This window comes from Lithobates pipiens, unplaced genomic scaffold (genome assembly GCF_037356315.1).
Source record: "Lithobates pipiens isolate NorthernLeopardFrog02 unplaced genomic scaffold, aLitPip1_a1.2 Scaffold_10, whole genome shotgun sequence".
Taxonomy (NCBI): domain Eukaryota; kingdom Metazoa; phylum Chordata; class Amphibia; order Anura; family Ranidae; genus Lithobates; species Lithobates pipiens.
Window position 1 is genome coordinate 220300913 of NW_027507686.1, and position 26072 is coordinate 220326984.

The window sequence follows — 26072 nt, forward strand, 5'->3', positions numbered from 1 at the left end:
CATTGCTGCAGAGGTTGAAGGGGTGGGGGGGTCAGCTTGTCAGTGCTACACACTACATCAAATTGGTCTGCATGGCTTTCGTCCCAAAAGGAAGCCTCTTCTAAAGATGATGCACAAGAAAGCCCACAAACAGTTTGCTGAAGACAAGCTGATTAAGGACATGGATTACTGGAACTGTGGTCTGATGAGACCCAGATAAACTTATTTGGTTCAGATGGTGTCAAGCGTGTGTGGTGGCAACCAGGTGAGGATTACAAAGACAGGTGTGTCTTTCCTTCAGTCAAGCATGGTGGTGGGAGTGTCAGGGTCTGGGGCTGCATGAATGCTGCCGGCACTGGGGAGCTACAGTTCATTGAGAGAACCATGAATGCCAACATGTACTGTGACATACAGAAGCACAGCATGATCATGCTCCCCTCCCTTCGGAGACTGGGCTGCAGGGCAGTATTCCAACATAACAACCCCAAACACACCTCCAGGATGACCACTGCCTTGCTAAAGAAGCTGAGGGTAAAGGTGATGGACTCGCCAAGCATGTCTCCAGACCTAAACCCTGTTGAGCATCTGTGGGGCAGGAAGGTGGAGGAGCGTCTGTAACATCCACCAGCTCTGTGATGTAGTCATGGAGGAGTAGAAGAGGACTCTAGTGGCAACCTGTGAAGCTCTGGTGAACTCCATGCCCAAGAAAGTTAAGGCAGTGCTGGAAAACAATGGTGGTCACACAAAATATTGACGCTTTAGGCCCAATTTGGACATTTTCATTTAGGGGTGTACTCACTTTTGTTGCCAGTGGTTTAGACATTAATGGCTGTGTGTTGAGTTATTTTGAGGGCACAGCAAATTTATACTGTTATACAAGCTGTACACTCACTACTTTACGTTTTAGCAACATTGTACATTGTATTGTGTGTCATTTCTTCAGTGTTGTCACATGAAAAGATATAATAAATTTACAAAAAATGTGAGGGGTGTACTCACTTTTGTGAGATACTGTATATGCTTACACGAGAGCATGCGACTCCCAATAAATGGGAAGTGAAAAAGCACTTGTACAAATCTGCCCAGCAGTCACCTTTCAAGCCCAGTACTCTGGGAAGGTAAGAGAGAGCACAAAGCTTGCATTGTGCAAAATTTCTTGTAGCATTTATTAAGAAGGTTAAAACGCTTACAAACAAGTATGGTTAGATCGGCTTTCAGCAAACACACCCAGAATTTCTCCCGTGATTGTGCATGAATAGTGACGTCACGACCTTTGGTTCCCCCTACATGTTTCGTCACAAATTATATATGGAAGTATTATTTTGATGCTCACACTATGCACAACAGGATCCTTGTACAGTAATTAGAATGCTAAATTGCTACTGAGTGGTCATGATGCTTGCACAGTTTATAACTAGATTTTCATACGATGGTGACTGTTGTATGGATTTTTCAGTGATTTGTGGGCAAAAACAAGCTCCAACACAGAATTTGCCAGCCCAGTCGGAAGCCTCACTTGGCCAGCTGTCATGAACATTGACATTGTATAGTAACCGTGGCCAAAAGATCTCTTTTCTCATTTTTTTTTTTTTTTTTTTTTTTTCTGCCCTTGACCTACGTAAGTAAGGATGGGTCGTGCATTTGTAATGCTAGATGGCCTACATGGTGGTATTAGGATTGTTGTATCCCATGTCTGCTTTTATCAATTCTAATATTTAAGGGTCTCTAGAGGTACTACAAGAGGTTTTTTTCCAGTTCCCTGTGAACCGCTACATACCTCACATTCATTCAATTCCCTCGACTTCCCGTTATCTGGGGATTCCACAAGGCACTCTCTCTGATGGGATTTAAAACTGCGCAGCGCGTTTGCAGCTGCTTCTGTCTCCGTTTTTTTTTTTTTTTTTTTTTTTTTTTCCATTGACCCCCTCGAATAGGTGCATCAGGAAACCTTTCCGTGAGGGGATAATTAACCCAATTACCTCTCGCTCTAACGAGGGAGATCCAGCCAGTGATTTGGTTTCCATGACAACACAGGAGCCCAGACAGCTGTATGCTATCCGCGAGAGCTCAGCACGCGGAGGACTTTGCCTTTGCTGTCCTGTGCCCTTTATGGAGTGTGTGCAAAGCTTGCACCCTAGATGCTAGAATCCCCCCCAACCCCTCCTCCCCCATCCCGTTGCCATAGTTACCAGGCTTTATTCCTCTGGGAATTAATAGTGATTAAAGCTGCGGCATCCTTGGAATAAAGATGTGTTTTCACTGCTGGTATGAATAAGAGCTGTAACAAAATGTTTCTCCATATATCTGTAATGTGTCCTTATGTCACCTGTTTCAGCATTTCACTCTCAATCAGCAAGGAATTTCTAAAGATCATTTTAATAGTTGCCAGCAGAGTCAAAGCAAAAGGCTAAAATGCCCAGCTCACTTGCAGTATAGAAACTGCCAACCCGGTGATATGGACACCCCTGTTAGAGAAAACATTTAGGTCCTTCTCCCCGTGACTCCCATGTAGATCTCACTGCAGTTGGACCATGTATTCTGATCTAGGACCTGCCCTAGCCTGTGATTGGACAATTAGAATGCAGAAGAAGTATTAGCGGTCCTGTTTGCACCACCTTCTGTTGTGAAGCTTTTCATGTTAGGTGAACAGCACTGTGCAATGAAGTGGTGATGGACTGACTTACACTGTTGCTGGCATTCAGCTGTGTATTGGATTTATGGAGTTTGATATTCAGACAGAACCAGGTATTTTTTGCACAGCGGTGTAAAAAATACATAAAAAAATAAAAGGTCTTCTGGCCTTACCAGTGGGGCTGGGCCCAAAAGCAGACGCCTCCTAGATGCCTGCACACCGGCACACTTCAGCTTGTGAGTGCTTGGGAGTCCTGAATACCCAGACTATCTGTTTTGAAAGTACTGACTACACAGTTTTCTATCTTCAACTGGCCATTTCCTTCAGCTATTGCTTGCCAGGGAGCCTTAGTTGGCTGCACTGGCCCATAAGGCACTGCCTTAGGGGTACCAATCGCAATCCAAACTTGCTGTACGATCTTTGTACATTCAACTTTATATTTACCAAAATTTTGTAATATAAGGACATAGATTATTTAGTCAGGTAGGCCCTTAGTTAGATTCTGGTAGATCTACTGGAGATTAACTTGTGTGGTGAGCTTTAGATCAAATACCAACACTAGGTGCCCATTATTACCCAACAAAAAACATAGGGCCAGGCAGGTTTGGACAGCTTTTTCCCCTTTAAAGTGATTGTAAAGCCTTGTGTGTATGTGTGTGTATGTATATATATATATATATATATATATATATATATATATATATATATATATATATATATATATATATATATATACACACACAAGTGTTATACATACCTGCTCTGTGAAATGGTTTTACACAGAGCAGCCTGGATCCTTCTCTTCTTGGGTCCCGCTTCGGTTTTCCTAGCCACTCCCTCATGTCTAGTGCCCCCACCACAAGCAGATTGCTATGGGGGCACACGAGCCGAGCTGCAGCTTCGTGTGTCCATTCAGATGCGGAGCCCCGGTTTGGCCCTCCCTCTCTCTCTCCTGATTGGCTAACTGGCTGAGACACAGCATCAGTGCCATTGGCTCCTGCTGCTGTCAAAGTCAATCAGGAGGCAGAGTCCCAGATGGCCGGGGCACTCATGGACATGGCTGTATAGAGAGGGGGGGGCTCCGGTAAGTATTAGGGGGAGCTGAGGTGGCTGCTGCACACAGAAGGGTTTTTATTTTAATGCATACAATGCATTAAGATAAAGAACCTTCTGCCTTTACAAACACTTTAACCACCTCAATACCGGGCACTTTCACCCCCTTCCTGCCCAGACCATTTTTTAGCTTTCAGCGCTGTCACTTTGAATGACAATTGAGCTGTCATGCAACACTGTACTGCACTGTATAATTTTTTTTAATCATTTTCTTTACACTAATAGAGCTTTCTTTTGGTGGTATTTATTCACTGCAGGGAGTTTTATTTTTTACTAAAATAAAGAAAAAAGACCGAAAAAGGATCTAAGTTTTTTCTTTATCTGTAAATTTTGTATACAAGTAATTTTTCTCCTTCACTGATGCGGGCTGATGAGGCGGCACTAACCTGCCGCACTGATGGGCACTTCTCCCTGCTCTCACAGGCTTAGCTGGGAGCAGTGGGGAGGCATTGATTTCTGCTTGTATCGGTTCCTTTGAGGGGGCGGGGCTGAGCCCCGCTGTCTGTGTCTATGGACACGGGCAGAATGGCTTGGGAGCAGACCTGCAGGTGTTCCCCCATAGCAAGCAGCCTGCTATGGGGATGCACTCAGAAGAGGGGTTATGAGCATTTTGATTTTTGAAGTTAAAATGTCTGTTTTATTAAGGAAGTTTAAACAAAATATATGTTTTTATGCTTTTTTTTATGCTTTTCATAATGTCCTAACCTACTGTTAAAACATCCTCTGGGCATATGCTGTTCAACACCCCTTGAACATAGACAAGACTCAGTGCTGGCTCTCCCTGTCTTTCATTGTTAATCTTTGTAAGGGAATATGGGGAGCTGACAGATATGAGAATAATTAGACATTTTGTACAATGGGAACTGTGCTGCTGGTATATGGCTGCCTCACTGCATCTTAATATCCGAGTCATTTTTGTCCCTTCTATTTTTTTTCTGCTGTGGGGGGCTTGTTTGCCTGATCCTCCCTGCCATTTAATACTCGATTGAGCATTAAATCAGCCGCAGAATTGTTTTCAGAGGATAATTTGGAAATGAATTTCCCCGCAGATGAGCCGTCAGCCTTGGAATCTTTCTGAAATGTCACGTCTGTAGCGCTTGTCAGTGCTGGGTCAGCAAGCGTTTGTAAAGAAAGCGAGACTGGCTCCCCCTTACTCTTTCCAAACCAGAGAGCATCTGTTTACTCATTAACCTATCAGGTTTGGAGATGAAGGCTACCGTCCCAGCTTAAAGCATGCATGATCAAATGAGCAGATTCACGTTTTTGCTTTGGTACAGTTGTTAAAGAGCTCATAACCAAGGTGGAAAAAAATAAGCATTAATGTAATATAAGATGAAAACTGCTTCATCTAGACTGTTGTAGTTGCCACCAAGTAACTTCGAGCAAAAAATTAAATAAAATCAATTCCTTTCAAAGACCTCGCTGCTTTGATGTAGTGGTGAGGTTTGCTTGTTCAGATGATCTTGAGAGCAACTAAAATTACAAAGTTGGTGGACATCTGACCATTACATAAACTATATGGCCTCCAAAGTTCAGGTGTTTAAAGGGTGCTACAACATACAAACCATTCTAAAAAAAAAATTGTGCGCTAACAACCTTGTGGCTTTGCTGTAGGCCCTTTTCTGTTTATGCAAGGCCATGCCCCTGTGCTCCATAGGGACATGGTCTGATGTGGAGGAACCTTCTTGTGCACCTTATGCGCTCATCCAACATTAGTACTTGACTTCACAAATGCTTATTTGGCTGAATGGACACAAATTCCCACAGACACCCCCTGAAAAGCCTTTTCAGAAGTGGAGAGTGGGGGCTTTCATGGCCACAAAAATGGTGAGCAAATACGTAATAATGGCCATGGTTTTGGAATATTCAGCAAACTCATAGAGGTGTGATGGTCGGGTGTCTGCACACTTTTGGCCACGTGGTTTAGGACAGATATTAGGGCCACCTATGCCTTGAAAAGGTCTATAGTAAATACCCAGTTCACAAAAAAGATTTTCTTTGGTGCAGTGGCATAACTAGAACCTTCAGGGCCCTGGTGCAAGAACACATGAAGGGCCCTCCTGACCCCCAGCCAGGACCCTTCCCTTCCGAGCCTGGTGGTGGAAAACCTTTGTGACCCTGGAAGTTCTGCTGATTTAATGTTCTACCCTTTTATTTTTTTAATAATTTTTGTTTTTAGGAGCCCCCTTTTGGGGGGCTTTGTTGAGATATAAGTGGTCTTGACAGACCTCTGATGTTTCACCTTTGAGACAAAGAAAGGGGATAGAGGACACAGTCCTCAATCTCCTTCTCTGCAGACTCGGCTGCACTGAATGAATGGACGGGAATAGCTTTGTACAGAGTTTTCTCAGTTTACTATGTTTCAGTTATGCATGGACAGTTGGCGATCAGCACAGATCACTGAATCTCCATTCAGAAAAGGAATTTACAGGCCCCTTTCCAGCTCTCCATCCTAACCGATCCCCCGCAGTAGCCGGCGGGAGATGGGAGGGAGGAACCCGGCAGAGCTGAAGGGAGAAGAGGGGGGCACAATGCCTCATGGACGTTGTCATTATGGCAAAACCAGGCAGTTAAGATGCACTTTTGCAACACGCACAATTGCAACATGTTGAGGGGAATTTCAGTGTAAAATCTTTCTTTAAACAAGAGTGTGAGTCACCATATTGCCTTCTGATTGCATGCTAACCATGGGCCAGCCGCTGGTGACAAAGCAATACGCCAACAGTTGCAAGTCTGGAGTACTGCCAATGTGAAAGGGGTCTTAGTTGTCCCCACCCCAAAGGAAACTTTCCCTTCTGTTACGGTTTTGGTGACCACCCATAATTTCTGCATTTTCCCTAACTTTTGATCCTTGGGATATGATTACTAGGAATAACAGGGTGATTCTCCCCAGCAAGAGCGCATGACTGAAAAAAGAAAACATCCTTCCATATTCTATAAAACACAAAAAATTTTTGGGCTTTAGATATGCTTTTTTAGCCCTCAACATCATTGAGAAAATACATAGACAAACACTGTGGGATCGATTTATATCCCTTTCACACCAGGGCGTTTTGCAGGCGCTATAGCGTTAGAAATAGCGCCTGCAATCCGCCTTACAAACAATGGCGCAGCTTTTTTAATGTGAAAGCCCGAGGGCTTTCACACTACAGCGGTGCGCTGGCAGGACGTCAGGGAAAAGTCCTGCCAGCAGCTTCTTTGGAGCGGTGAAGGAGCGGTATGTTTACCGCTGCTCCCCATTGAAATCAATGGGGCAGCGCTGTAATACTGCCGGCAAAATGCCGCTATTGCAGCGTATTGCTGGCGGTTTTAACCCTTTCTCGGCCGCTAGCGGGGGTTAAAACGCCCTGCTAGCGACCGAAATGCGCGTTTTACCACCCACGCTATGGGCGGTGTGGTGTGAAAGGGGTCTTACTAAAACTGGAGAATCAGGTGCAGCTTTGCATGGTAGCCAATCAGCTTCTAACTTCAGCTTGTTATATTAAGCTTTGACAAAAAAAATGGAAGCTGATTAGTTTCTGTACAGAGCTGCACCAGATTTTGAATCCCCACTCACTCCCCCAGCTTTAGTAAATCAGCCCCTAATTTAAAAGATTGATAAATTAAGGTTTTCTTTTGAAAGAAGTTTACAGCATGGCCTATAAACTTTCTCTGAAAAGTTTGTGACAGATGTGTTAATAGAGAGTTTGATTCCTGACTGCGGCAAACAAGAGAAAAACTTGGTACGGTATCAAATGTGCAGTTAATTAGAAGCTTTCTTCAATAGTCGTGTCCAGCTTCATTAAATGTCTGGGTTTGGCAGGCCTTTAACATGGAGCTGACCAATTCCTTCACTGACTAGCAGTTGCAGAGAACTAGCCAGGGTGGGTGAGATGTTCAGCTTATTAGCAAGATAATTAGACATAAAGCTGGACGCGTGTAAACATTCCCTGCCACAAGGCCAGGCTGGGAGTAGGAACTTGGCTTGTTAATCAGTATTGAAAACCACAGGTGGATTGCTGAGATGTAACAGACCACAAGTCTCTCACTTTCATGATTGGGGTGGCAGACATTACATTGTTGGCTTTTTTTTTAATTTTTTTTATTTTTTTATGCTGTCTAAAAAATTTTACAAATTAGTAAAACACTGTTTCTCAATTAAAATGATTAAAAAATACATCCTTCCCTCCCACACACTTTTTTGTATCATTGTATAAACTGTCTGTCTAGCTATCATAAGCAGCCTTCTTGATGGTCATGTGAGTGTCCTCAGATTTATCCAATGTCTGCAGCATTTTCTCTGCAGAAGTACTGTAAGCCCAGGCCAATGTGGTGATGCAACCCATGATGGCCTATGCTCACAGGAGGTGGACTGTCATTCAACTTGGAGATTCACAAAGGATTAGAGAATAGGACTTTGAATATACCACTGATGTCAACCAAAGAAAAAAAGAAAAAAACTTTATATTTTATACATAGATGACCACTTCAATAAAAGGCACTTTCCCCCTTCCTGCCCAAGCCATTTTTTCAGCGCCATTGCAGTTTAAATGACAATTGTGCGGTCATGCAACACTGTTACCAAACAAAATTTTTTTTATCAATTTGTTCCCACAAATAGAGCTTTCTTTTGGTAGTATTTGATCACCTCTGGGGTTTTCATTTTTTGCTAAACATAAAAAAAGGCGTAAATTTTGAGAAAAACTTTTCTTTGTTTCTGTGTTAGTTTTGTAAGTAAGTACTTTTTTCGCCTTCGCTGGGCACTCATGAGGCAGCACTGATAGGTGGCACTGATATGCAGCACCAATGGTCACTCATAGATGCGCGGCACTGAAGTGGAGGCACTGGCAGGCATTACTGATGGGTGGCACTGAAGAGGAGACACTGGCAGGCACTACTGATGGACACTGATTGACATGCCTGGTAGTCATGGGTGGGCATGGGTGAGCATCCTCGGTGGGTCTGCACTGATGATCAATCAGTGCAGCCCCCCCCCAGTTAGGAGAGAAGCCAATCGGCTCTTCTCTGTGAGTGGAGGAAAAGCCTATAAACGGCTCTTGCTGTTTACACTGTGATCAGCAGTGATTGGACATAGCTGATCACATTGTAAAGAGCCTATGTCAGAGGCTCTTTACTGAGATCGGAGATGCCATGTGTCAGACTGATACACCACACCTACAATAGCCACGCTGCACGCCCCCGCGGGCATGCGGTTGCGTCTTATCAGGATAATTAAACCACTTTTCGGCTTTCATTATGCTATATGCAGACGGGAAGTGGTTAAGATTAAAACACACACACACACACACACACACACACACACACACACACACACACACACACACACACACACACACACACACACACTAGCTACAGATGATTAAAAAAAAAGACTGAAATAATTTCTGATGGCGTCACGGATTTAGATTTTACATGTTTGGCCACCCCTCGCTTATTCAGGACCAATGTAATATGTTCACTGGACGACATTTGACCTAAATGAGGGCTGGTGGTGGACTGGAAGAACAGTAGATAAATATAAAGCAGTGGTGCTTAAGAGTCCTGAATAGGAGTATGTGTCCCAGCAAGAGAAGTTTATTATAATACAGGAGACATATAGAATAGCGCCAACCGTTTGCGCAGAGCTTTACAATCTAAAGCAGGATTGCTCAAGCAGGATACATAGAAACTTTGGATTCTTCCAGAGGTTGCCAGGGGTTCCTTGAGCAATGGGCAATTTCTGCCTCCATGTGTCAATGACACCATTGATATTTTTAGCTATCCATCTTCCCACTGACCACATGTGTAAAGCCAGCTATAGACTTTTCAAATCTCAGTCTATTCAGGTGGGACCAGCCAAGATTCGAACCATGCATGGGCAGGCTGACTGCTAAACTGCCAGGTGTTTTTTCCTATGCATTAAGGTGAAAAAACACAAACCTTTACAAAGCCTTTAAGCGTTATATTTCCTGTATGTATCAGCTTTGATTTCCAAGTTTCTTTTACAGTTGATTGCCAGCCTGCTAAGCATGTGCTTTTTTTTTTTTTTTTTTTTTTTTATTGATTGATCAATTGATTTACTTTGTAAATGTTACACCATCCTGAGAGCAATCGACATACTCAGTCGATGCTTTATAGACAGCAGTTTTTTTTTTTGTGTTTTTTTTATGCTGTGTAAGTTTTCATCTATTTTGTTAATGTTATGCAGTTTTATAATTTAATGTCATTACCTGTTTGTGGTCGGCTGTAAAACTTTGCAGAGAAATTGACAAAAGCTGTCTCTAGTCGATGCTGTGACCCAGAAGTGACCCCTTTAGCTCCGCTTCAGTTCTGCGGCTAAAACTGGGACATTTAATTAGTTTACTCTCCTAAATGAAAGGGCACCAGTATAGGAATCTCTCTCCATTAAGTATCTCCATATTGAGCGTCCAGCTTTTGTCTAGTTGGAGACGCTGCAAATGAGTTTCCCTAATGAGCCATCAGCCTCATGGGGACAGTTATGCATTGGCAGAGTGTGAAGGCAGCCTAATGGGACCTCCATTAGGAGTGCTTGTTTGCTGCATTCACCCCCTTCTTTGCCATTAGGCAGCTCTTGGAGTGTGCAGCCTCTAGGGCTTCGGAATGATGGGCTGGCTGAGACGTGTTCCACTGACCCCTCTGTCTCCCTGTCTGTTCCCTTTCAGAGTTTTCAGGGCATGAAAGTCCTGAGTAAGCTGCAAGGGGTCTTTTATCTCATGACTTGGCTTCTGACATAAGTGTAGCAGAAAGTAACCCATATATCCCTTTCAGACGCTTCATTTTCTTGAACCCGTTTTTTGGCTTGTAGTAAAAGTTAAAGTATATTTGAAGGCAAAATAAAAACAAAACATATTTAGTACATCTCTGGGGATGCATGCAGTTTTCTGCAGTGGTTTATCCCTTGAAACACACTGCAAGTACAGAAAAATAACTTGCCAGAAATAGTGTTCTCCTACATTCATCTTTAACATGACAACACATTTCTGATTTCCTATGCATGTCAGCCCTACCCACCTAATTTCTGATGTATTACAAAGAACATAGACCATTCCTCATCTCCTCTCTCTCTCCTTGTGCACAGTTAGAGAGCACAAGAAGTTATCAGTTCACAAGGATTCTGTCAAAATCGGGTACAAACAAGGCCAAGGGAAAAAGCAAGCTTAACTTGCCAACCAGCCCGCAGACAAGCAGATTTTTTTTGTTTAATAAATGTTTATTGGAGATAAACAACAAACATGTACTGTAGAATTCACAAACAAACATACAATCAAACATACAATCAATGCCCAATCCCACAAACCAGGGGGCAGGATGATCAATTAGCACTAGAGCAGCTTGGAATCAGTACAGTAAAACAATAACGGAAGTGCCAAAGGAACAAACATTCTGGAGGTTATGAACAAGGTGCGCAGCACCTATAAAAGGACCGGGCATCATGTTGTCTATCATAGAAACTGAGAAGTGTAATTAAAGAACAGATAAAGGCAAGAGAGTGTAAAGAAAAAGGGGGGGCAGGAAGAACAGAAACGAGTCAGGGAGGGGAAGGGAAGGATGGGGGAGCGGTGGCCTGCGTGGTAACATTCAGCATACACGGCTCAGTGGGGTTGCGTTAAGATATCCTTGTAGAATGTAGTTGAGGTAGCAGACAAGCAGATAACCTGTCTAACAGTATGTGTTAAAAGCCGGGGTCTGCACATATTTGCAAATGCATGTGTAAGCCACAGAGCCTCGTCAACACACCCTGGTATCTGTCAAAAGCAACAGGTCTTTTTGCGCTACTAAACCTATAACAAAACATGTTCAGCAATTGTACTTATTAGACCAAAATGAAGCAAGCAAGTAAGATAAGTTAAATGTTAGGTTTACATCTACTAGTACAGGGGTGGCCAACCAGCCAAAGACCAAGAGCCACATTTTTTACCAAGTTACCGCAAAGAGCCACATCATACGCATGGGCACACATGAACATCACCCCATCCCTTCCTCATACACATACTTTTGCTCAGCTGGATTTATTGTAAATGTCACACACTGTTTTAACACTACAAAGACCACAGGCCAGTCATTTTCAACAATGAACACTGTGTGCACTCTCACACAGACAAACTCTGTTTAACCAAATCCATAAACAATAATAGAACAATTTACAATACATACATGAAAAACTGCCCACATGCACATTTGATGAAAATACTGTAGAGACTCTGCAGTAATGTTGAGTGATACAATGTTTGTTAGAGTTCTGTGATTTCCCATGGTCTGTGACTGCGTCTGCCTGGATGTGCGAGCGAGGGGGAGTGAGAGTGAGCGGTGAGCGGAGGGGTGTGTGAGAGCGGATGGCGAACGACTGGAAAAGGGTAAGGAAGAGAAACGAAGATTGTTTTTTGTTTGTGATTTGGCGTGGTTACGGCCAACAGTAATGGAGTTCTGCTGTTGTCAATAAATGACAGTTCATTCGACTACTTCTCGTCATTCTTGCACGTCTGGCAGAACGCTACAATATGAACGTAAGAGCCACATGGAACCGGGCAAAGAGCCGCATGCGGCTCGGGAGCCTCGGGTTGGCCACCCCTGTACTAGTAGGATAAAAAAAAAAATACGGACAGTGGCTTGAGAGCGAGTATGCACGAGTGCCCCCCTAGCAAGCACTTGGAGGAGCCAGGGGTGTTGACGGGAGAACACGAGGAAATTAGTATTGGGGCTGCTCTATGCAAAACCACTGTAAGTATACCAAGTTGTTTAAAAAAAAAAAAAAATAATAATAATTCCCTTTACAATTAAACATAGGGACTAAAGGCAAGCCATACATGCATACATTTAATGGAACTTTCCCTGCCCTTACCTTCCCCTGCCATTGTATTCGGACAGCCGCAGTTCCCACAACAGTGACTGCATCTGATAGGAAGCAAATGCTGTGCAACAAACTATTTTTCACCTGGCTCTTTCACTTTCTTTTTAAATTAAGTTTGTCAAGCTGGGTTGGGCAACAGGGCTGCCCACGGCTGGAACTTCATCCAATTCTGAAGGAATTTAGCCATAGTTTGAGCAGTTCACGTGCCTCCCTGGTTCTGTCCTAAATCACAAATTTCCTGGTTTTGTAGGGTAAATCTACTACCCTGGATTGCCAGTTCAGATATCATGGCACCTGGGAAGCCAAAAAGAGACAAAAGAAGTTATATGGCAGGGTTTTTAACTTTACATTTATACGAAAGTAAAATAAAGCTGCTGGCATATCTCATTGAAGTGATGATGTGCTTTTTCGGTAGGTGCTGTGATTGGAGATGGACAATCTGCTGTGGCCAGTAATATTGCAAACACAACCTACAGATTGCAGTGGTGGGACTTCACTAAATATGATTTACCGGAGATCAGTAATGGTAAGTGGCTCTTGCAATGACTGTTAGCCTTTTTTTTAATTATTATTTTCCTACGCTATTGCCTGTATTGCTACTGTAGAATGACATAATTGCTTTTCACCAATTTCTGCAGCTACGGCTAATGTACTTGTTCAGAACTGCAAGATCTATAACGATGCCAGTTGTGACATCTCTGCTGATGGGCAGCTACTTGCAGCCTTCATCCCAAGCAGCCAGCGAGGATTCCCAGACGAAGGCATATTAGCTGTCTATTCCTTGGCTCCGCACAACTTGGGCGAAATTCTCTTCACTAAGCGTTTTGGTAAGATGTTGTTTGGAACCTCACATATCTTTTTGTACTCTGATCATAGTATGTTAGAGTTATGAAATATTATCCATCAGCATCCAGATTCCTACTCTCGTTTTGCTATATTGCTGCACTGCATTGCTCTGTTCAAAAACCTGGGTCCTGGAGCCCAAAGAAGCAGACTATTCTGGCACACGTGGTCCAAGGTTTCCAATGCAGTTGGGACCTTTTCACCCTTTTGATTAGAGACCTCATGGATGGAACAGAAAATAACGTCCATTTTTGCTGATGACACAAACCTTTGCAGACCTTTAGTGACCAAATTCCTCTACTGTATGAAGAGTTACAACTATTGTTTTATAAGCATCTGTGTCTTCACTGGGGAGACTTTCCCTCACCTCCTGTCTCCATGACAGTTGTCACTGGCACATAAGGTGAAAGGAAATCCCCCTGACGTTTCCAAATAGTAAAAAAAAAAAAAAAAAAATACCCCAAATAGGTGGGGCACCTACTACCCACATAACACTCAAAGGAAGGGTTTCCCCTAACTTTGGATAGATTTCCTGCCGCGTCATCGGTAAATAAAATGAATGATATGTCTCCAGAAGGATGTACCGTATATACTCGAGTATAGGCCGACCCGAATATAAGCCGAGGCCCCCAATTTACCCCCAAAAAACTGGAAAACTTATTGACTCGTGTATAAGCCGAGGGTGAGACATGGCTGTCCATCCCTGTGTGTCCGTCCATCCCTGTGTGTGTGTCCGTCCATCCATCCCTGTGTGTGTGTCCATCCATCCCTGTGTGTGTGTCCGTCCATCCATCCCTGTGTGTGTATCCATCCATCCATCCATCCCTGTGTGTGTGTGTGTGTATTCATCCATCCATCCCTGTGTGTGTGTGTGTGTATTCATCCATCCATCCATCCCTGTGTGTGTGTGTGTGTGTGTGTGTATCCATCCATCCATCCATCCATCCATCCCTGTGTGTGTGTGTGTGTGTGTGTGTGTGTGTGTATCCATCCATCCATCCCTGTGTGTGTGTGTGTGTGTGTGTGTGTGTGTGTGTGTGTGTCCGTGCAGCCTTGTGTGTGTGTCCAGCCTACCTGTGTCCCAAGCCTCCGTCCCGAGCCGCCGTCGTCCCGAGCCTCCTCCGTCCCGTGCCGTGCCTCCTCCGTCCCGTGCCTCCTCCGTCCCGTGCCTCCTCCGTCCCGTGCCGTGCCGATGGATCGCCGCTCTTCTCGGCGGCCATTCTACAATTCAAAATTCCGCCTCCGCCTGTGATAGGCGGAACACTCAATTTCCCAGCAGCCTGTGTTCCGCCTATCACGGACATCCTCTCATACTCGTCCGTAGTATGAGAATGAGCGGATGTCCGTGATAGGCGGAACACTGACTGCTGGGAAATTCAGTGTTCCGCCTATCACAGGCGGAGGCGGAGAAGGAGGCGCGGCTTTTGAATTTTAATGTCCGCCGTCTGTCTGCTCGATACGCTGATCGAGCAGTCAGACAGCGGTGACTCGAGTATAAGCCGAGGGGGCACTTTCAGCCTCAAAAAAGAGGCTGAAAATCTCGGCTTATACTCGAGTATATACGGTATCTGACTCCATCCCACACAGGTATCTCCAATGCTAATCTTGAAAAAGGGTGCACCGCTAATGGTGGTATTGTCCAAACATCTGATAGAGAAACGTAGCACTCTTTAGGCAATTTCCATTGACTCTAAGGCTGGGTACACATTGGTCAAATATCGGCCAGTTCCACAGGAACCGCCCAACATTCGGTCAGTGTTTACAGCCTTCTTTCCAATGAAAGCCAGGCTAATGACCAGCTTTTGTTGGAAGTACATGCTGGAAAACCAGCATCTGGTCAGCACTCGCAGCTGATCAGTGTGTTCTGGTGGGGGTGGGGGACAGTGGGGGCTCAGTTTGGTGCGTATTGCTAGAGATTTTTTTTGTTTTGTTGTGCATGTGATCGGCACAGGGCCAATCAGCACTGTCCAGACAGAGGGTCAGTAGTTATGCAACCTCATAGGACAGTAAGAGGAGAATGAAAACTCCTACAAGCTTTAACCAGACACTAATAGAAGTCACAGGACTGCTATATACTGCTGATGGGAGAAGGTATTTAGCCATTTAAATTTACTAAAACAATTGTATTTCCATGTCCTGTGTATTGTGGGAGACCAGATAAAGTGAATGCAGGGTCCTGGGTTTAGTAACACTTTAAGGGCGCATTCAAACTTGAGAATGTACCTTGCCTTTTGATAATATGCGAGAAACCCAGCAGCAGTTCCCACGATTAGCTGCGAGAGGCAGCCCCATTGAAAGCAATAGGAGGCTTCTGGCTCCGGCAGCTAATTGCAGTCACTCGCATGTGATCTCTCATGCAGCAATCGCATGCTAGTGATCAGCCCTAGTCACAAACTGTCTGGGTAAAGGTATTCATGGAGAGGTTTCATGCAAGTGAGCACAACTATCTGTGGCAGCCTCCCATTGCTTCCAGTGGTGCTGCCTTTCGCAGCTAATTGATGGTACCCCTACTAGGCTTCTCGCATATAATCGTAGGCAGGGTGCATTCATAAGTGTAAATGCACCCTCATCAGTGCTACCTGATATTTGAAGGGCATGCAAGTCCTCTTTAACAAAGGTTATTACCTTGATGTATGTCCTTGAAACTTTGGTTTGCCAAACACTAGTAAATTGAAGTTGTGTAAGGCCCCTTTTACATAGGCGGACTAATCCGGTTCGCCTGACTTTTTTTTTTTTTTTTTTTTTTTTTTTTGGTGGACCATCCATTCCCTTCTATGGAGCGGCGGCAACGTGTTCATTGACATCCAGTGCTGTCTGCTAAAAAACGGACAGAAGGGGGATCCGTTCCCCATCCGTCTGGTGGATCATATGGCGGTCCATTTACATTTGACCGTCTATACAGGAAAGTGGGTTGTGCCCGTTTCTGCTCTGCACAAGCGGAGCATACACAGACCTGTCATCTGTCTGTTTACCGGGAATTAGCAAAGATTTTCCCCAGTGAGCAGGCAGATCTGCTGGCAGAGTGTGTCAGGATGAAAGGGGCCTTTGGAGTGCTGTCATTCTTTTTACCTGATCTATCCGGAAGAGAGACAGGCAGCAAAGAAGAAAATCTGATTAATAGTCTAACATTTCATTACTGTATCCAAACAAGGGGAAATAGTACTGGCTGGAGTTCCACTTCACATAACTTTCTGCCATTTGCTAGCTGTATAGGTGTCTTCTAATGCTTTTTTTTTAGCTACCACCCATAGACATCAATGATGCACATAATACTGCTTGGATGTACTTGAGTGTTAGATGTTTGACTACATAATCTCTGTGCAGGTCCCAATGCCATCTCTGTAAGTTTGTCCCCGATGGGCCGGTACGTTATGGTTGGCCTGGCCTCACGCAGAATCCTGCTGCATCCTTCCACAGAACACATGGTGGCTCAGGTCTTCCGGCTGCAAAAACCACACGGAGGAGAGACGTCTATGAGGGTAAGTTCTTGTGTTCCTCATCATTTTCTTTATTGAACATGTCATAGCCGTGTTTATTAATGAGCAACCATAGATGGCAAGTAAAATTAAAACTGAACTGTTAAAGAGGAATATGGAGGCAGCCTTGACTGACCTGGTCTGAAAATGCTGTCATGCTGATGCTCTGGTTTCAATGTTCTGAATCCCCGGCCTGTATAATACAGATGATACTGAGGGTATCGAAACCAGAGATAGCCAGTCAACTGATAATTGCAAGCACTGTAGGAATGTTTATCTCTCCAAAAACATGAATAATAAAAAAAACTCGGAGAGGAAAAAGGGGATAGAAAATACAATAGCATAAAAAATGAGATAAATGATTTTTAGGAGAAGATGGGTAAGAATGAAATAACTTGTATCTGGTGAGGCTGTGGGAAACCACGGGGAGTGGTGAAGAATGCATCTAGTGGTCAGCAATAGCAGCCCCCTTTTTATTCCCCTTATGATAGGCAATATTGCTATTTTCCCTTATTAAAGCAAACCTATGTAATGAGCTTTCCCCTATAAATGAAGCCCATGTTATGAATGTTGCCGCCCTCTCCTTCAAGATAAGATGCTAGATGCCTGGCTGTCATGCTGATCCAATAGATTCAGTGCTTGTACTTAAATCTACAAGTGATGAAGCCAGAGACAGCCAGTTGGCAAGGAGAAGTCTATCAAGGGTACTACTTCTATTCCTATCATGACCAGCCTCATTTATTCTGAGCTTTATACAACCTCATGCAGCCAAACAAAGCAGGCTTCTTGGAGTGCTGCTGAGTGATCCAACAGATTCACATGGCACCAAGAAGACCAGTCACTTCTGATATATGTCCATTTAGTCCATTGATGAAAGTGTTAACATTTTTTTTTTTTTGTTCAATACTTTTTATTTAACATTTTCACATTTTCCATAGTAAAACAAAAGTACTACATATTCAAACCATGTCGTAGTAATATGTGTAATATACTTCAAGGCTAATGCAAACTTTCTATGATATGAAGCCAATATATCAACTTTCACATTCGTGTTACTCTAGTGGGGTCAACGACTACACTACACTTTAAACATAAATTATTTGCAGGGGACAAAAAGATCAAACTGCCGCACACGATCACAGCCCAAATACAGGATCAATAGACACGACTTCAGCCATGCTCCATCCAAGCCATGTGACCAACACGTTTCGTCTTGCTCACAGAGCGTAGTCTTGGAGGTGGGAATCTAGTGTAGGGATAGGTGCTTATGCATCATAAGGCAGTGAAGAAAGATCAGTCAACTGGAGCTTATTAGGATGGGAAAAGATTTATGTAATTAATAAAATATCAATGAGTTTAAAATACTACTTCCGGTCAGCACATATGCTGTACACAAAAAGAGGACCCATCATAATGCAAGAGACAAAACAAAAGTAAATGAAAAACAAAGTACAAAATAGAACAGCCTCAGTGATCGGTAGAGAATGTGAATGCAAAAAGAAAAAATCAAAAAAGTGAAGATACTTGGCTGTAAACCTCAGACATGAAATATGAACAAAGCATATCTCTCTATATTGTGTACTTTCATTTTAAAAGCGCCGTCATTTCTGTCTGCTGTTTTGATCTGCTGCTATTGGCATTACTCACTTCTGACAAGTTTTCCTGGCACCAAGAACAAATTGGTGAGGGGGGGGGGGAGAGAGAGGAGTGTGCCTTCCTTCCAGTTTGTGTAACTCCAGCTCAAGTTTTAAATATTATTATTGACTTTGAAGAGATATAGAGAGGATTGCAGACAAAGAGGTACAACTTATGTAGGAGGATTTGTTTTAGCTCTATCGCATCACTGGATATATAAGACCTTTCATCCACTTTTAAGTAAAGAAAGAAATCTCCCGTGCGCATGCACGGGATTGACGATATCACCGCTCCGGCCACTCACAGTGCTGGTACCGCATGTCAGCTCCCTCTGTGTGTATCGGGCGACATGTCAGGGCCTCGTTCTAAGGTAAGTATTTCATAATACTTTCATATGTCTGTGAAGGTTCTCATTTATCCAGGTCATAGTATAGGTAGTCCCATTTTGTGGACTTGTTCTCTAATCTTGATGAACCTGTACCACTCATCCTGGTGGCTTCCTCGCAACTGATGAATAGTGAAACCAGTTTCTTTATCGGAATAATTCCAGTTTAAATTGGATTTGATCGTTTCAAGCTGTGCATTGAGTCACTACTTTGCACAGAAGCAGGTATGTTGCTTTTCATTCCTCTTACATGACAATTCTCTATTCATTGTTCAGAATGGGGAATTAAAGATGAATTCCAGGTATGGATATTTTATACAGTTAATTTTGGTCCCATGTACCTATGTATGTACCATGGTTTTATTTTTTGTTTTTGTTTTTTAACCTTCTGTCAAGTTTTTATTTTAAAGTAATTGTAAACGATCACCTTTTAAAACACATTACCGTATATACTCGAGTATAGGCCGACCCGAGTATAAGCCGAGGCCCCCAATTTACCCCCAAAAAACTGGGAAACCTATTGACTCGTGTATAAGCCGAGGGTGAGATATGCCTGTCCATCCCTGTGTGTGTGTCCATCCATCCATCCATCCATCCCTGTGTGTGTGTGTGTCCATCCATCCCTGTGTGTGTGTGTGTCCATCCATCCATCCATCCATCCCTGTGTGTGTGTGTGTGTGTGTCCATCCATCCCTGTGTGTGTGTGTGTCCATCCATCCATCCATCCCTGTGTGTGTGTGTGTCCATCCATCCATCCCTGTGTGTGTGTCCATCCATCCCTGTGTGTGTGTGTGTGTGTGTGTGTGTGTGTGTGTGTGGCCTTGTGTGTCCAGCCTACCTGTGTCCTGAGCCTCCGGTCCCGTCCCGTCCCGAGCCTCCGTCCGGTCCCGTCCCGTCCCGAGCCTCCGTCCGGTCCCGTCCCGAGCCTCCGTCCGGTCCCGTCCCGTCCCGAGCCTCCGTCCGGTCCCGTCCCGTCCCGAGCCGAGCCTCCGTCCGGTCCCGTCCCAGGATCACCGCTCTTCGTCGGCGCCCATTCCCCTGTTCAAATGCCGCGCCTCCCTGTCTGTGATAGGCGGAACACAATTTCCCAGCAGCCTGTGTTCCGCCTATCACGGACATCGTCTCATCCTCGTCCGTAGTACGAGGATGAGACGATGTCGGTGATAGGCGGAACACAGGCTGCTGGGAAATTCAGTGTTCCGCCTATCACAGGCGAAGGCGGAGCCGGAGGCGCGGCTTTTGAATTATAGAATGGCCGCTGTCTGTCTGCTCGACACGCTGATCGAGCAGGCAGACAGCGATGACTCGAGTATAAGCCGAGGGGGGCACTTTCAGCCTCAAAAAAGAGGCTGAAAATCTCGGCTTATACTCGAGTATATACGGTATGTTTAAAATAGAAATGAAAGGCAATACTTTTTTTAAATAGAAAACAGTAATACCCTTTTTCCTTTTTTCTATAAGTGATCACATTCCCTCTGTTCTCAGCTGCATAAGGGGAAGGAGAAGCGGCCGCACGCTGTACTTGCCAGTGAATGGCTGTGCAGCAGGGGGCGTGTCAGGACAAGTCTGATTATTTAAGGCGAGCACACTGAGTTCCCAGCATAGAGAACTGACCGCGATGCGCCTCCCCTGTTTAGTGTGGTCAGTGTTTCATAGGAAAGCAAGAGGACTGGCAGAAACACCAGGGATTTCACATAAAGGAAGAAATGCAAAGAGAACAGGATACTTTCTCATACAAATACATGATACAGCAGGCACATATCAGGAATATAAAGTGTTGGGGTAACAAACATTTTAAAGCGGAGTTCAGGCCACAAAAAAGTTTTTTTTAAGTCGGCAGCTACAGGTACCGTAGTTCACTTGCCTGTCCAGGGAACCCGCGATGTTGGGCCCCCTGAGGCCGGTTCGTCCACCGGCTCGGGTGAAGGCGCCGCCATTCCAACTAAGGGAAACCAGCCGTGGAGCCTTCAGACTTCATAGCTGTTTTCCTACTGAGCATGCATGAGTTTCACGAAGCTTTGTGAATGGCCAGCTCGTCTTCTGGGACACACACAAGTCCAAGAAGGAGGAGGGCGAGGAGAAGGGCTCGCCGCAGTAGAGGATGTGACATACTGCACCACGACAGGACTAGGATGGAAGTACACTTAGTACTTCTACAAAGCTAGGGAAAATAGATCCAAAATGAGGGGTGGTCTTTAGTTCAAGACAGTCTTTTAAAAGTGGGTGGAACTCCACTTTAAGTCTGTGTCTCATTTGGGAGTTTCAACCCCCCCCCCCCCCCCCCCATTTGTACTGGTGACCAGAATCCAAAAGCAGTCAAAACTTTGAGTTGTCCTCAGAATAAGAGGTGAGCAGAAATCTTCCAATGGGGACACTTGTCTAGCAGGGGAATTGCCCTCACATTGTGAGTTCCACTAACTTCCTGTTGCATCCCTGTAGAAGTAAGTGATGGGAAATTTCCTTAAAGCGGGTTCCACCTTAAAGTGGAACTTCCGCTGATGGGAACCCTCCCCCCCTCCGGTGTCACAATTGTCACCTTTCAGGGGGGAGGGGGGTGCAGATACCTGTCAAAGACAGGTATTTACACCCACTTCCGGGCATAGACTCCCACGGGAGTCTATGCCTCTTCCTGTCCCTGCGCGCTGTCTGCTGGGACACACACGGGTCCCAGAGACAGCGTGGACAATTCCTATTGCGCTGCGCGACTCGTGCATGCGCAGTAGGGAACCGGGAAGTGAAGCCGTAGCACTTCACTTCCTGATTCCCTCACCTAGAATGGTGACGGCAGCAGCCGAGAGCTAAGCGATCGATCGGCCTCGGCTGCCTGCATCGCTGGCCCCCGGGACAGGTGAGTGTCCATTTATTAAAAGTCAGCAGCTGCAGTATTTGTAGCTGCTGGCTTTTAATATTTTTTTCCACAGTGCAATCCCGCTTTAATGGTACATAGTCGGCAAAAACACTTTTTTACCATAAACATGTTTTCGCTACAATTACATTTTAATCCTTTTTTTAAATCAATAGTTTTAGTGTTGTTCTGTGTTAGCATCATTGGATCTGATTCCAGCTGTGTCATTTTTCTAGCACAGGTTGAAAATGAAAGCTCGGGTTTGATTTATGTAATGTATAGACTCAATTTCTGGGTTTTTTTCTGTAGCTGATGATCATCAAGCACTTCACACACTCTTGATCACCACTTTCAGCCTGTTCATACTGCCTAGATTTAAATACACTGTCTTCGCGCCCTGCTGCCTGTTAGCGGATGTAAAATTCCCCAAAGCCCATTAGCTTGTGTATAACCGTGATGTTTTCAGACCTCCGCTGAGATGCCAGAAATAAATTGGCATGCAGGCGGGTAGTCCAGTAACTCGGCACACACAGGCTGGCTGTGCTTCTATAGGAATCTGAACACATGCCAAGCCTCCCTCGCTCTTCTAATTTCAGTGAATCCATTTCCTTATTTTGACTCGTCTCTGACACCAAGGCCTCAGTATCCGCCCTCTCCCCTCCTCATGTGTGCCAAGTGTAGAGCTTGCAGCAGAGTTGAAGGCCCGACTCCTCCGCAGACCTAAAAAAGGGGCAGCAGTATTCCCAGGCATTTGTCAGCAGCTATCATGTAGCCCCTCTTCCTGGAGTCATCAGAAAAAAAAAATTACTGGTGGTGCCACAAGCCGCCCACCAGATGGCACTTATTATTGCCTGTACCAGTCTATTGCTCACGTGATGTCTTTGGTGGGTGTTTGACTGATGTTGATCTCGCTTAGAAATGGTAAAAAAAAAAAAATATATATATATATATATATATATATATATATATATATATATATATATATATATATATATATATATATATATATGCGCATATAAATATTTTATATATATATATATAAAATAATTTTTATTTATTTTTTTCTGATTAAAATTTTCATGTTCCATTCATCGTTTCTTGACTTATTTTGATTATAACACGCATACAGATCCAACTACTTTTAGCTGATTTAGCACCGTTGTTATGGCAACGGCCAAAGCCGGACATAACGGGGCATGGCTAGGACGTCACACGTCATAAACTCTGCCTTACCGTGCCCATAATCGCAGCCTCACCATGCCCGTGCCTGGATTACACAGTCTGTGGGCATCTCCCACTGTGCTTCTCTGAGCTGAGTGTGAAAACTTTGGCCACGCAGTGAGAAGTCCCGCCCTCCTCCTAGATCAGTTTGTGTGATAGACAGAACACTGCGTGCTCTGAGGAGGGAGCGGAGCGCTGTGCTGCAGCCACAGCTTGGCCCAAAACGGCCCCTGGGCAGGTAGCCTACCGATCAAAATAATTAACGATTAATTGAGGATTTAAATGTTAACTTCCGCAGGATATATAGATAGAGAGATAGAGATATTTGGACAGCACGTCCCAACAAGGTACGACTCGATTGAGGAGGCCAAGTCGACGACTTGAACTCATTGTGTTCCTCAAACGAATCTTGAATTCATAAGACCAGGCAACCTTCTTCAATTGCAACATGGTCCAGTTCTGATACTCGCCCCATTGTAGGCCCATTGCTGTGTGTTTTGTCCACTTTCTGTTGGAACCAGCATTAACTTTTTCAGCAATTTGAGCTACAGTAGCTATTCTATTGGATCAGACTGCTCAAGTCAACCTTTGCATCAGTGAGCTTAGCAATTCATGACCCTATTGCTGGTTCTATGGTTTTCCTTCCTTGGACTACTTTTGGTAGATTTGACCACTGCAGACGGGGAACATCCCACAGGACCTGCAGTTTTGGAGATGCTCTGACCCCATCGTCTCTAGTCATTACAATTTGGCTCTTGTCAGAGTGACTCGGATCATTACACTTGCCTCTGACCTTGTCTTCTAGTTATTACAATTTGGCCTATTCTCAGAATCACTCAGATTCTTACATTTGCCCGTATTTTATATTTTCAACACTCACCTTCAGATGCCATTGTAACAGGATAGTCAATGTTCTTTTACTTTAGGGCCTTTTTGCACTGATGTGCTCTTGATGCACTTTAGTGCAGCTTAGGGCCCTTTCACACCAATGCACTTTTGATGCATTCCTTTTGACTTACAATGAAAGATGCCCTTTTGGTATGCTTTTGGAAAATGCAATAAAAAGGTATCTTCCATTGTAAGTCAATGGAGCATGCAGGACTTTTCAAAGTGCAGCGTACCTGCAGTGTGAACAGTTACATAGGCTTTAATGGGGAATAGTTTTCATGCACTTTTGTTGCCATGGAAAAGCAAATCAGTTTGAAATGGGCCTTTACCTGCCAGTGGTCATCATGTTATGCCTGATTGGTGTATATATACAGAACTGCTACATATTTACTTTAAACATAACCTATAAACTTTATTTTAACGAAAGACCGGCTCCTAACTGAAAATAAGGATATTTTTACAGGCAAAAGCCGCAACAATAGGTGTAGAAAAATATTGAAAGATGATTAAAAGAGGCAAATGAGAGAGGTTAAAACTGAAGTACGTTCATCACTGAGAGACTGTAGGATGACATTACACTTTTTATATTAATAGTTATGTTTATAGCCGTTTGCTGGTCAGTACATTAGTAAACCCATAATCTGTCAAGTGCATTTGTTCTTGCAAAGATAAATTTCCCAAAAATGCTTTTTCTCTTCATAAGTACTTCTCATGCATGAAGAACTGCCTTCTCCATAGTAGAATATTAATCTGCAATATTGTTTGTGGTGAAAGCTTCAGTTTGTCAATATTTCTGGTGCAGATCCTTTAGGTCCTTGCTTTTTAAGCTTAATGGTCACTTAATATTGAAGGGTAGAATGAGTGGCAGCTGACCCGACAGGTAATTAAGCTGAACCTCCACTGTTAAGGATCCAACTAGCTGGTCATGGTCGGCAGGTCAGTGCTCTAATTACATGGAGCTGTTTGCAACCTGACCCTGGCACCATGGCAACCGCACCCACTGGGGAATGTTGGGGTGAGCTGGAGATGCTATATGAGGGTGCGGAGCTAAGAAGCAATTGAGGCTGCAGGGCACAGGTGCAGGATTATGAGAGCGACGCTCGTGGCACCATCGGGAAGGAGGCTTTTAAGGCAACGCTGCAGGCCGTGATGGAGGGCTTTGCAAATGACATTTGCAGAGAGGAGAAGACGCGGGCTGGATGGTGGCTGGGGTTTAGGGAAAATACAGTTGCACAGGCGGTGCCACTGATTATCTCTTCTAAAGTTACAATCTTGTTAATTCTGTATAAAACAGTGTCATGTGATTAGAAGCAGCTTCCTCAGTAATTACGACACATACGGCCTCTGCACAGGGGTTGAATGGATAAGCCTTTATCGCCAACATGAGCCTGAAAGCTCTCTGGGGATCGAATGTACGCGAGGAAAGAGCGGAGGTTAGACGCTGAAAGCAGGCACAGACTCTGGATCTTAATAACCAGTTTAGAAAACTAAAACAAACACAAAGTACTAAGGAGAGCTTAATAGCTTAAAGAACACCAGTGGATACACTGTCCTTATGTAAAATGATCTAGTAATATTCTACAGTTCTCTTCCTTATAACAGACATGCTGCCCACAGAGCTAGCCCATACAATCTCCAAGAGTTGGGTACCACTGAACAGAAATATACATACATGGACCTCCCATACACTTTACTTTTATGGGTACACATGCGGAAATTTAGAATTCTTTTTGGGTAAGGCCGCTTCTGAAAATGTCAGGTCAGATCTGTACAGGGAAACGAGCGCTCATCTGCCATGATATTTATAGTGTCTCATGAAGGACGGCCGCACCTCTTGTGTTATAAAATGGCTGCATGCTTTTTAAGGTATTAAGGACCTTCACTCACTTACTTTGTGGTTGGCTCAGTGGTGTAGTGGTTAGCACTCTCACCTAGCAGTAAAAAGGGTTGCTGGTTCAAATCTCAACCATGACACTACCTGCCTGGAGTTTGCACGTTCTACCTGTGCCTGCGTGGGTTTCCTCCGGGTACTCTGGTTTCCTCCCACACTCCAAAGACATGCAGGTAGGTTAATTGGCTTCTGTCCAAAATTGGCCCTAGTATATGAATGGGGAAATTGAATTGTGGGCTCCTTGAGGGTAGGAACCAATGTGAGTGTGCAATGTAAAATGTACAGGGATAGGGACAATTGTAGACACTCACTCAGG

General features: G+C 44.2%; 1 protein-coding gene across 4 annotated transcripts in view; it reads left to right on the forward strand.

Moving 5' to 3' along the window:
• AMBRA1 (autophagy and beclin 1 regulator 1) overlaps positions 1–26072 on the forward strand; it is a 190239-nt gene that overhangs the window by 127704 nt on the left and 36463 nt on the right. For all 4 annotated transcript variants that reach the window (XM_077461672.1, XM_077461654.1, XM_077461645.1 and 1 more), the window contains 3 exons: positions 12988–13098; positions 13211–13399; positions 16740–16894. In XM_077461672.1, the coding sequence (XP_077317798.1) occupies positions 12988–13098; positions 13211–13399; positions 16740–16894 (455 nt within the window). The remainder of the gene's footprint in view (positions 1–12987; positions 13099–13210; positions 13400–16739; positions 16895–26072) is intronic.